Below are 12256 nucleotides of genomic sequence, written 5' to 3'. Positions count from 1 at the left end.
AGAAAGAAGTTTTAATTGGAACATCAACTTACATACACAAATGCTTTTCCAATGATACCAAAGAGGTTAGAATTGCACATTCAGCATGTTTTTTTGTTTTTTGTTTGTTTTTTTTTTTAATTCCTATGCAATTTACTCATTGTGTGTGAAAAAAGAAACAAAATCTTAATAGTTGAGGTCCTACCAACTCATTAAATACTTCTACCAATATCTATAAAGCAGATCTTTACCAGTATCCGAAAGTACTACTCTGCAATTAAGTTCAATGTCATAAATCTGGAACCGACCAAAAAAAAAAAAACAAACAAACAAAAACAAACAAACAAAGAAACAAAAGCAATGATATGATTATTTCATGATAAAAATCATTGTTACTTAATTGAACGTTCAAGAAACGCAACTTGCCATAAAATTGATTATGCAAGCATTTGACTAGGTAGAACAAAATCCTTATATATTCATTTCTTAAAATTTTACTTTAACACATTTTTGTAACAGACAGTTCGAACCTCCTCCCATCCCATTGTAATCAATCACTGACTGAGTTAAACGAAGGATATTGCTTTGCAATCAAGCCTGCTGCATATGTAGCCGATAAAATAGTTGTCTACACAAGTACGACCAGACAACCAATCAGTTATATTTTATCAGTGAATAGTTGACGTGGAATCCTTGCAATACAAGGAACTTTGTAATTTTCCAAAAATGTACATCATAATTATGTTGACAAGTCCACTTTCATTTATTTTATTCTGTTTTTAAACATAAATACAAAAATACCGATCATATATATGGTAACTTTCGGTATGCTGTACACCTGTTTCAAGGAGTATGCTTTCATCAGCTGTTGTAGAAACAAATATGTAGAAAGATAAGTTATATACAAGAAAGTTCTCAAAACCAAAACCATCGAAATAGGAAGCCAAATCCATCACTAAGAGGTTCTGCTGTGAGTAGTACAACGAATGAAGACTCGGTACTTTCAGAAATGAATCATATCTTCTCAGATTGTCTCCAGCAGAGCGTACTCATTTTTCAAGATTAAGATGTTCAAACTTAGCCATAGAAACTGGGATGTGGTCTTGAGTCCCACGGAATAAAAAAAAAATTTTATCTTAGTAAGGAAGGTAAAAGAGACGAAATTCATATATTCTTTCGGTGTAATAATCCAATGGTTAATAATTTAAGATCTCGTTATTTTCCAGATAACTACTAAAAAAATTGTCTTTTTGCAACATTCAACGATGTAAATGTGTGCGTATATAGTATAATATTGACTGTTCTGTGTATTTGTCTAATACGAAGATGTACATGCCTTTTTTGTCCTCATGTAAACCAATTGTGACACAGGGAGTATCTGAGTGTCCGGGGCTATCAATAAATCCACGTAGTTATAAGAAGTGGTGACCAGTAGCTTCTTTAAATGACTTGAAAAGCTTTAGTATTTGTTGAATCTTTACTCTTATATATAGTAAAGCACTTGGCATTGCATATCACTTTTTAGGTGAAAATTAAGAGCATTTCAGAAACAAATTTTGTAAAACAAGAGTAAGGACATTTCGAAGAAAGAAGTTTTAATTGGAACATCAACTTACATACACAAATGCTTTTCCAAATGATACCAAAGAGGTTAGAATTGCACATTCAGCTTGTTTTTTTTTAATTTCTATGCAATTCACTCATTGAAAAAAGAAACAAAATCTTAATTGTTAAGGTCCTACCAATTCATAAATACTTCTACCAATATCTATAAAGCAGATCTTTACCAGTATCCGAAAGTACTACTCTGCAATTAAGTTACATTATGTGTTTTAGCATATTATCATGGACATTTTCATTCAAGAAAATTATGCTTATGCAAAGTAACTAAAACAAACATAGATTTTTACTGAAGAATAATCAAGAAATAAGGGCTGTCTAAAAAAGGATAACATTGGAGAACTTAAAGCCAGTCAAAAGCTTGTCAACTTAACTTCTGTTTTAAAGACAGCCAAAATTCTCGATATTTCCACCCCTGTGTATATATGTATATTCACAATGGTGAACTAAATCCAGTCTATTTTAGTAGTGACAGCCATTACATCAAAATCCCCTTGCACAGATTGTTAAGGATATTCTAAGAACCATTCATGCAAAGTTTGGTTAAAATCTATCCAGTAGCTTTAGAGGAGACAATTTTCAAAGTTGGAAATGTAAAATTTCAGCAAAATATCCATTTCAGGACCAATGAAAATGTCACTGTTAATCACAGGTATAAAAAAGGTTGATTTTCCTAAACTACTCCCTGAAATAAAATACAAGCACCTGTCCCAATGTAGTTCCACGTAACCGTATGAAATGTTTCAAGGTATTACAGGTCTAGATTGGCACAAGCATCACATTTAAAAAAAGATAAATCCACTTATCATACTTGACATGATATTACAAAAACAACTAAAATATTCTTATATAGCAATGTCACTGTACTACACACAAGTTCTTTACAAATATGCAAATTTGTATCATTCCATTACAATGTGAACAAAGTAGTAGAGGGAGGGCCAAGAGGACCCCAAAGTCACCTATTCCTTTATTAAAACTGGGTATTTACAGATCAGGGCTTGGGATAGCAAACAAAAGTTTAACCCATATAGTTTAACATGAAATTAAAATAGTACCCAGTAACAATCATTAATATAGAAAAAATGTTTGGTCTTGAGATTTTAATTTACATTTAAAAAAATGACTCCTTAAAGAAAACTTCTATGTTTTTAATATGATGACTCTTTCATTTTCACCTGTCCCATAGCCTTGTGGTATATTTTTCTACAACATACTAATATTGTAACATCTCTAAAACTGGAAAAACACACTTACTTTCATTGAATTCAATGTACAGTAGTTATAGAGAAAAAATAATTGAAAATTTGCTGTAAGATGACAAAAATCATTATAACATACCCCCACTAATATTTGAAGGAATTATACAACAAATTGCTTCAATCACTGTATGTATTGCATATAATTGGTCCTGATAGTCTATGCACACAGTACACATGTTCCCAGAGGCTTCACATTAGAGTCTACTCCTGTATTTGGAAGAAGGATGATTACACTCATTGTAAGGATTTGTAAAAGGAGGATGTCCAGATCCTAATTTCCAATTAACGGTAAGGTGGTTCTAGGCCATCATTCCTTCATTTCCCCCAACAAATTTTAAAACAAACACTCGTCAACAAAAAAAAGGGGGTTCCAACCCACTGCATCTCCCCAATCTGCCATTGAATGGACACCAAGTGATGAAAATAAATCATATGGCCTTTCTGCCCAAGTGAGCTAAAATGTATGTTTCAATTTATAATCCCTACATAGATGTAACTCAAAATGTAATAAGACAACAGCAACTGTTCATCAAGAGCTTCCAGTTTTAAACTTCTTCGCTGGATTTATTTCATCAATATCATCCGGCCAAACAAAAACTGCATCTAATTTGCGTACTTTTTCTGATGTTTTTCCAAATTGTTCCGATACTTTGCTGACATTCCTAAATTCTAAATCATTTTCATACAATTCTAATTGTTCTTTTGCATGCTTATAAAAATTTGATTTTGGTGCATTCAACATGGAACTTGTTGGACCTGAACAATAGAACTTGTAGTTCATCACCAACCACACAGCTATAACAGCTTCGTAGTTAACACTGCCATCAACTAACACTAAGTCATGACGAGGTCCTTCAAGTAGCAGATCATTTGATGAGTCATAGAAAATGAAGATAATCTGATGCCTTGTTATGCCAATACAAGGAATTAAAAAGTGATCAAATTCTGGATGTCTCTTTTTTTGAATGAATGAAAAGACTATTGCTTTTGCTAGCAGTTGGCTTTTGGTTCTTGATGTATCGAATGTTAAACTTTCAACTCTTCCACCAGGACTGGTGTCACCATCCTCCTCCATCACTGTAACAAACAGTGAAGGATTACCAAAAACTACATCCAGAGATCCATGCCATGCATTTAAAGCCCCTAAAAATAAAAGACACATTTGTAAACCACAGGTTATCCCGTTGAACATGTCAAGGTTGACATATTTCTGTTACAGATGTTGGCTACTATCTTAGATGTATCATTTGTCTTCATATTGTCATGGTGACCTATATTACAGTATTATCACCTGAATGCTGATTTAGTTCTTTAGATGTATCTGTGTACAAGTTTACATAATCTTACAATTTACAGTTTTAACATAGATGTCAACTAAATATTGTAAAGCTGAATACAGTGATCATCTTTTATCTAGATGCTCATCATACTACCAAAGATGTACATGTATCTGTTTATACAAGTGACAGTTTACACAATATTATAACTAAAAGTTTCTAAGATATATGAGACTTGCGAATAAACTTACCTGAAGTTGATGAAATGCAAAATTGAGGTCACATGATTTTAATGTCTTGATATGGAATTGACATTTTAAGTGCATCTTGTTTAAGTCTGGTGACATGATCCTGAACTTTATACTTGCTGAAGTATGTGAAATATTGGAGGTTGCATACTGATTAAATTGTATGTATGAAATTGAAGAAACTCTAATTGTTCCATTCCTTCCATCAAATAGATAGGCAGAGATATACCTCATGATAAACTTATCAAAAATACCACTAAAATTAAGCCCTAACAAGGTCATTGTATTTGATAACATGTCTTGTGATATTTTTTCTCTATAAATCTTTTTACATACTTTCTAACTTCTGATATACCGTGGTTGTCAACCCAGCATGGGATTGATTTTACATATGATGAGGACATAACTTTTCATAGGTTTAAAGGTACATCAGACAACTGCTAGTCCTTTGTGCATTTGTGTAATGTATAATCAGTTTCTTTATTTCGCTTTTATCAAGGGATTCAAGACTTTTTTGAACTGTTTTTATATGGTGTAAAATTTTTTTCCACTGTGGCCATATTAACAAGGGAAAGGTTGTGATCACACTAAAGAACTTTAACAACATTACACTGATTTGCCCCTGTTACATGTTAGGAATTTCTGGCCTCTGTATGTATTGTTTTGTTTTCACTTTCAGTTTACTTTTATGTTTCTGTAGTATATAGGGGCAACTATTTCGTGGAACCTGAGTATAATATTGTTTTGAGACCAACTGCAGCCTGCCCTGTTTTGTGAGGATTTTCTTACCTTACATTGAAGACCCATGGGTGGCCTAGAGCTGACATTTTTCATCCCAGTAGGGCTGTTGTCTCTTTGACATATTCACCACATTCATTCTCATTACATATATGCACTGGATGTTCATAATGCTCCTGTTCAACCATGGTCTGATTTCATGTGATTAAAATCCTGAAACCAGACTACTGAAAATGGAAGCAACAACGGACAAAATGGACCAGAAGGGTGTTAAAAGGGCTAGTAAGATAATTGCTTTCAAATAATACCAACTGAAAAAATAATCATTGCATACCGTATTTCTATATTGATGTTTCTGGATTTTTTGCCAATACAGTGTATATATATTACATCTGCATTTAACATTCCCTCTCCAGCACTTGTATGCCAGAAATTAGTTTTTGACATCATAATAGTTCTTGGTTACAACTTTGATATTTATGTGCAATTTTGGCATGCTGGAAACAATTTCATTAAAGATCAGAAGGGTGCTATGGTTGGGTTATTACCTCTTTTACACATTAATGATATTTGTTGTTTTTATACTGCAGTCTTTATTAAAGAATAAACTTTTAAGCGTATGCAAAATTAAACATGCTGTAGTCTAAAATCATTTCTTCTTTCAGCCTTATGGACTATTAAGTGGGTTGATAGAGTGAGCTGAATCCTAGACCTGTTTTCCCCTAATAAGTGATGCACATAAATTTACCTATACTTGTGTCTCCATAATAAGAGTCCATATTATCTGTACAGTCACCACAAACACAACTCCTTATTCTGATATGACTGTGTTGATCCAGTGTATAGTCATCAGTTGAAGATAGTCTGCTTAGAAAATGCCTTACAAGAACAACTGCCCAATCACTTTCCTTTGGTGCAAATTGTGGTACACTATCTAGCTTTTTAATTTTTGAAAGCTCGTCTGAAAAAATGGAAATTTAAGATCAACATAATAACAAGAGATTCTAAGCCTGTATCAATCACCTGGATAAGTATAAATAAATGTCAAATAATTCCACATGATGTGAAAATTGCTGTTCATAACTGATTTTCATTGTCTGCAGTGATAAGGCATCTAATGGGACATTAAATGATACCCTGCCATGTTGCAAACAAATTTTACAGATAAAAACAACTTAAAATGGCCATAATCAAATAAAACTAATATCTGAACTTTTTCTATTTTACTCATAATTATATCAAGTTTGACAAAAGTCTCATTTACATGTACCTTCTAAAGTTATCACCTGGAAACCATTGGGGGACTGACAGACAGACGGACACACAACTTTTTGGGTGATATCACATAAAACTTTGCAACTTTGTGTGGTGGGATACAAAAAAAAAATAATGAAATAGTAAACTAGGAAAACTGTGAGCAATGTTCATTAACTTGATACCCACACTCCCCACACTAACTTGATACCTCCCCTTTGATAACATCCACCTTTTAACCTCCACTTTGATTTGGATCAAATTGTTAAATAGGAGGTGCACAATGGGAACATGTAATCAAGTTTCTGTGAAAGTTTCATTCAATTTCATTTATTGGTATAAGAGGAGTAAATGATAAAAGATGGGTCTCCCCTAAGTAACAGAAGGATGGACGGAAGGACAGAAATCCCTCTTACAAGTGGGGGTATAATAGTAGTTAATTTTTGTATTATTGGCTTTTAACTACTGACAACATGTTTTCTGCACTCCATGGAGCTTGAAACACCCAATACAATAACATGGCCTATGAAGAGTTAATTCTATGTGGTTTTAGCTTAAACATTTTTGTAATTGAACTTTTTTTTTTATAATTTCAATTCAAGTTGAAATTAAGGTGGAAGTATAGGGGCCATGACCATTTTTGAAAATGTTTGCTAAGAAATGATTTTCATGGCTTGATGAATATTAGTGTATATGAATTTTTTTTTTTATTCACACTTCACAGACCAACAACAAATGTGTCAAATCCTACCGAAATGCGAATTTGATCACCCTAAAGAACTTCCAATAGTCACTGAGGCTTCAATGTATAAGAAAAATTGTAAAAATTAATTCGTTACATTTTAGCAATATAAACTTCATGTTGCATCAATTCAATTGAAATTGCAATGAATTTGCTTGATATGTGCAACATATGTCCATCCAATACCAAGATATCTATGATAATTCATTTATACTATTTTTTCCCTGAATTTTCTGTATTTCAAAGCTATTTTTTTTCAGGGATGGAAATGATGAGAAAGGAAAATTAAAGTAGAAATACTGAGAACAAACTCTGGAAGAGAATATCCCTGCTTTAAATTGACTTTAATGTAAAACCTTTAATTTGGATTACCTCCCTTTGGAGTCATCCACCAGTAATAATATTCCTTCATGCACATGTACATGTACTTATGATACACAACCTTCTAATAAAATAACATAAAAATTCCTTTATCAGTTAAGGTGTTGCCCTTACAAAGTTTAAACATGTAAAGCCCTTATTATGGATTATCTCCGTTTGTAGTCCTCTGAGAATAATTAAGTTCCTTCATGTTCATCTACATATGATGCAAAACCTTCCTATAAAGTAACTTAAAAAATCCCTTGAGTAGCCAAGGCACTGTTGTGCTTACAAGGTTTTAATATGTAAAACACCCTGCATTTCAACTGTGGAGTCATCCAACAGTAATTGTATTCCTACATGCAGATCTACATAGGATATCCAACCTCCCAATAAAATTTCTAAATACCCCCCAAATTTGGTTTGCAGAAGGGGGGAGGGTATGATAAAGTTAGGTTACTTCACTTAAAAAAAACTCATGAAATAACAGGAACAAATTACAATGTAACTATTGATCTAAATCCTACTCTTTTAGATCCTCAATGAAGAAAGAAAAAGTTCACTGGCCAGAATGGTCCAATGATTATATGACACCTTTGCAGACAAATGAGAAGGAAAGTTCAGAGTATTAATACATGCACTTTTAGGGATCACACAAGGAGTGAATTCACTAACACTACTTTCAGGCAGGGAGTGTATATAAGCGGGAGATGTCACTTGTAATAATCTATAGAAAACACTACCGTTGCTATTTATTATTAAAGACATTATTAAATGAAGTTCATTATAATACAAGGCATAGTCTCTACTATACATTAGATGACATTCCTGGACCTGAAATATGTCATAAATATTACAGGAAATGTGGCAAGGGACTTTAGGGGACAGATTAAAAACTCTATGTATACGAATGAAATCTACAAATGCAATATTCCAACTAAATATTACCCCAGTAAAGTCATTTATGTACAGAGGATTCCACTTAATTGCATGCCTGATTATTGCATATTTCTGTTCACTGCACAGCATATCAAGAACCAAATCATTTCCCATCTCTTCCATGTTAAAAATTCCTCTTAATTGCAAAGGTCTACATAGACATTCCTGTTTATTGCATATTTTTTTCCCAAAATGTTATAAAAATTGACACTTTCTGGCCTTAGCAATATATTTTAACAATTACTCAATTAAAAGGTGTAGCTAATTCAACTGTTTGATATTAGGAGTCGCTTGACAGACTGTATTATGTTTTTATATTAAAATTAGTCAAAAAGCCATATACATGTAACTTTATTTCTATGTTAGTAATTATATTATTCTGGATTTCATCAATGCCCTGGAGTTGTTCAGGTATAATACCACTATTAAGAGGAAACAGTTGCCTGCACATACCAGAAAGTAGTCCGTAAAAAACAAAGTAGTTCTTAGGATGCATTGTATATTTTTAGTGATTTAGCCTGTATATGCAAACTGGGTGTCATCTGAAAGCTTATCATGTCAGGTATACACTGAATACAACAGTTTTGAACTCTGATGTAGAGAATAATTTGTCAGAGTCTAGATCTTAAGCCCATTGATTTGTCAAATATCCAAAAGGAAAGTAGTATTTTTAGTACCTGTCTACTCTCACTTCACTGTTCTTTCTTAGAAGACATTGAAGGTATGCTTCAAATTTTATGAGAGAGTCTTTAAAGGGTCCCCTCTATGATAAAACCTGTTAAAGTTCATTTTAACAAACTTTAAAAAAGATTTGGACCTTGAAAATAGCTTAATTCAACATACAAAGTAATGAGATTTTTAATAGTGGTTTTATACCTTTATATAGGAACAGGAAGATGTATAGGAGAATACGAACATTACACAATACCAAATTCAACATTCCTGATAATAGCATATTCCTGCTAATTGCATAATTTCTTCTGACAAATTGGGTATGTGATTAACAGGAATCAACCATATTAAATTTATATATGGTCTTAGTAAATATTTCCCTTCCACTTGTGGAGTAAAACAAGGGGATGTCCTTAGTCTCACCTTGTTTAATCTTTATATAAATGAGCTTTCAGATGAACTAAATGATGGTTCTACTGATCTAATTTCAATTGATGACAAAAAAATAACGTCTTTAATGTATGCAGATAACATAATTTTGTGAAGCAGTCCTTTCCTTCAAAATTCTCAATTACTAGCCCGAATAATAGAGGACTGTATAGGATTCAACTAGCCCAAAATGAGAAATGTACACATCATTTCACTAGTCCATGGCTTCAGGCTAGTGGCTAAAGGCAAGCACTGCAGAAGGGCTACAAAAAGCATTTAATATTGTCAATAACTTTTGTATGGCTTGGAAACTTAATGTCAAATAAGAGAAATCAAAGATTATATTTTTTTTTAACTCAAATGGTAAATCATACCATAATCAGTTCAAGATATATACTGAAACACTAGAAACAGTTAAATCTTACTGTTACCTTGGTATTGTCTTTAATTATACTGGTAACCTAAACTTATCCAAAACACATTTAATGGAAAAGGGAATGGAAGCATGGTTTAAAATATAGAAATCCCTATCATTAGACAATCCTTGCAATTTGTTGGAAAAATTATTTGACACTTTAGTTGTTCCTGTTATATTATATGGAAGTGGTGTTTGGGGAGCTGTAAAAAAAAATAGACTCCAACCCATGTGAACACCTACACCTAAAACTTGTACAGAAAATTTTTGAGTCCATTGTAAAGCAACAATAAGAACATCCTTACACCTCGGAGTCAAATTAAATGTTTTGAAGTTTATAGTTCATGTACTTAACTTCCCAAATTCTCTTGTTCATAATATTTATAATAAAGTTAAAAGATAGTAGTGTGTGGATGTCACATGTCAAAAATGTTGAATAATCTAGGTTTCTGCTACCTAAATCTGAACCTAAATAACATTGAATTTTACATAAATAGAATTGAGCAAAGAATAGTTGATCAATCAAAACAAAATATAAATAATGTGATATCAAGTGAAAAACTATCTTTTTTTGGAAAAATCTACACCCCTTTGAAAGGATCTGCTGATCAAGACATTTGTAAAACTAAATCCGACAGATCCAACTTTCATAAATTCCATTATAGTGACCATGCTTTAGCAATAGAAAAAGGGAGATATAATAATATAGACAGATATAAGAGAATTTGTAATTCATGTAATAATGGTAATATTGAGGAGGAACACCGCTTTTTCTCAACATGTTCTCATTATACACAAAAAAGAAAACAATTCATTGAAAAACTAAAAATAATCAGTAGTTTTTACGTACTTAAATTCATTTTTCTTAATGATTTAATTTACTTACTAAAAAAGCAGCTCATACAGCATACTCATACATGCCAACCTTTTTGGAACCAAAAGTGGTAGGGGGGGTCTGGGGGGTTGCCCCCCTGAAAAAAAGTTTATCCTGGAAGCAAAATGCTGCATCCTGGGTACATTTTGGAGGATGAAAGACTCCTGATAAGGGGAGTGAAAACTTACTATTTTGTGCTTAATATTTGCTTATCTCCCTGATTTTTTTAACAATGAAGAAAAATGCTGCATCCTGCTGGGCTTCATCCCCCATCTTTGAATTGTATCAGGAATTTTCCCAAAGTTCAAAATCTAGCACATCAATAAACTTTTTTAACTGGTGCATATGTATTTAAATAGCCAATGAAAAGGTCAGGTTATATACTATGTCAGTAATGCCTTTCACTCCCCTTTATTTAACTCCCCCAGTAATGGCAAAGTCGTCACATTATGGACTTGACCATACCGTAGAGTTGAATTAAATAAAGATGGAAAAAAAAATCAGTAATCATTTTTGAAATCGGTAGAAAAGTTTCTGAAGTCGGTAGACGGTAGAAACACCAGAAAATCGGTAAACTACCGCCTAAAGCAGTAGGGTTGGCATGTATGCATACTTAAATTAATAATAAACTTTTTAAAAAAGAATGTGGGAAATCAGAAAAAATGTATAAATAATTCTGTAAAAAGTTAAACCACTGTCACATCATGCTCATAAAAATATTCATGTGTAATTATCCAATGTGTGTTAATATGTTGCAATGTAATTCTTTATATTACATGCCATAACCATTTAATGTAAATGTGTTTGACTATTAGAGTATTGAATAAAACTTGTGTACTTTTCTAATTTATGAAACTAAGGCGAGCATAGCAAGTCAAATTTTTTAAAAGGTTTTGCACAGGTCAGAATATTTATTTTCAATTCACTAGGCAAGGTCAGAATATTTTCTGGTCAGATTATTTATTTCCTGCATAATCAGAGACAGATTATTTATTATCAAAATCTGCCAGGCAACCCCCCACCCCACAAAGATAGGCAAGAATATAAATAATGGTCGCCCCCTTACCGGTATTAAGAAGGAACTTCAATAATCTAGCTAAAATCACTCTATCTGCATAACCTTCAGGGATATATTTGTCATCAATTAAGTAGTTAGACAGAAGTTCAACACCTGGAACAAATATGCTCCCAAACGGAAAAAGTTCAGTAAGGTAGAGCTCGGTCTCGCATGAGGCCGAAGTGAAAGATATCCCATATCCTGCCACAGCATTGCAGCTTGTGATCTGTAACAAAATAAGTGCATTGTCTTGCTTAGCAGTTAAATTTATAAATGCTTTTTTCAGCTTATTGATATGTTTGAATTCGTTTCTAAACTGTTCGCACACATATTTTGACGGCGAAGGCTGCTTTACAGATATTTTTTCCGCCATACCATAGGTAGTTCCGG

General features: G+C 32.7%; 1 protein-coding gene across 2 annotated transcripts; it reads right to left on the bottom strand.

Annotated features, from left to right (window-relative positions):
• Positions 1 to 718: 718 nt before the first annotated feature.
• Positions 719 to 12256, bottom strand: LOC148624029 (uncharacterized). 2 transcript variants are annotated; one of them, XM_088566449.1, is made up of 3 exons: positions 11876 to 12256; positions 5873 to 6085; positions 719 to 4004 (listed from the first exon to the last, which is right to left on the bottom strand). In XM_088566449.1, exons 1-3 carry the CDS (start codon positions 12237 to 12239, stop codon positions 3391 to 3393), a joined length of 1191 nt encoding a protein of 396 aa, XP_088422575.1. In that variant the 5' UTR covers positions 12240 to 12256; the 3' UTR covers positions 719 to 3390. The 2 variants fall into 2 exon arrangements, with proteins under 2 accessions (XP_088422575.1, XP_088422576.1); XM_088566450.1 differs by having other exon boundaries at positions 719 to 3938.

Source organism: Perna viridis, chromosome 2, assembly GCF_037379345.1.
Source record: "Perna viridis isolate PV_CMFRI_1.1 ecotype Kerala chromosome 2, ASM3737934v1, whole genome shotgun sequence".
Taxonomy (NCBI): Eukaryota; Metazoa; Mollusca; class Bivalvia; order Mytilida; family Mytilidae; genus Perna; species Perna viridis.
The sequence above is the reverse complement of the archived record's forward strand: the minus strand, read 5'-3'. Positions and strand labels throughout refer to the sequence as shown.

Coding starts and splice junctions, on each gene's coding strand:
- LOC148624029 (XM_088566449.1), bottom strand. CDS start 12,239: ATGGCGGAAAAAATATCTGTAAAGCAGCCTTCGCCGTCAAAATATGTG. Junction 6,086..11,875: donor GAAGTTCCTTCTTAATACCG/GTAAGGGGGCGA, acceptor CCATTTTTTCAG/ACGAGCTTTCAAAAATTAAA. Junction 4,005..5,872: donor TTATGGAGACACAAGTATAG/GTAAATTTATGT, acceptor TTTTATTTTTAG/GGGCTTTAAATGCATGGCAT.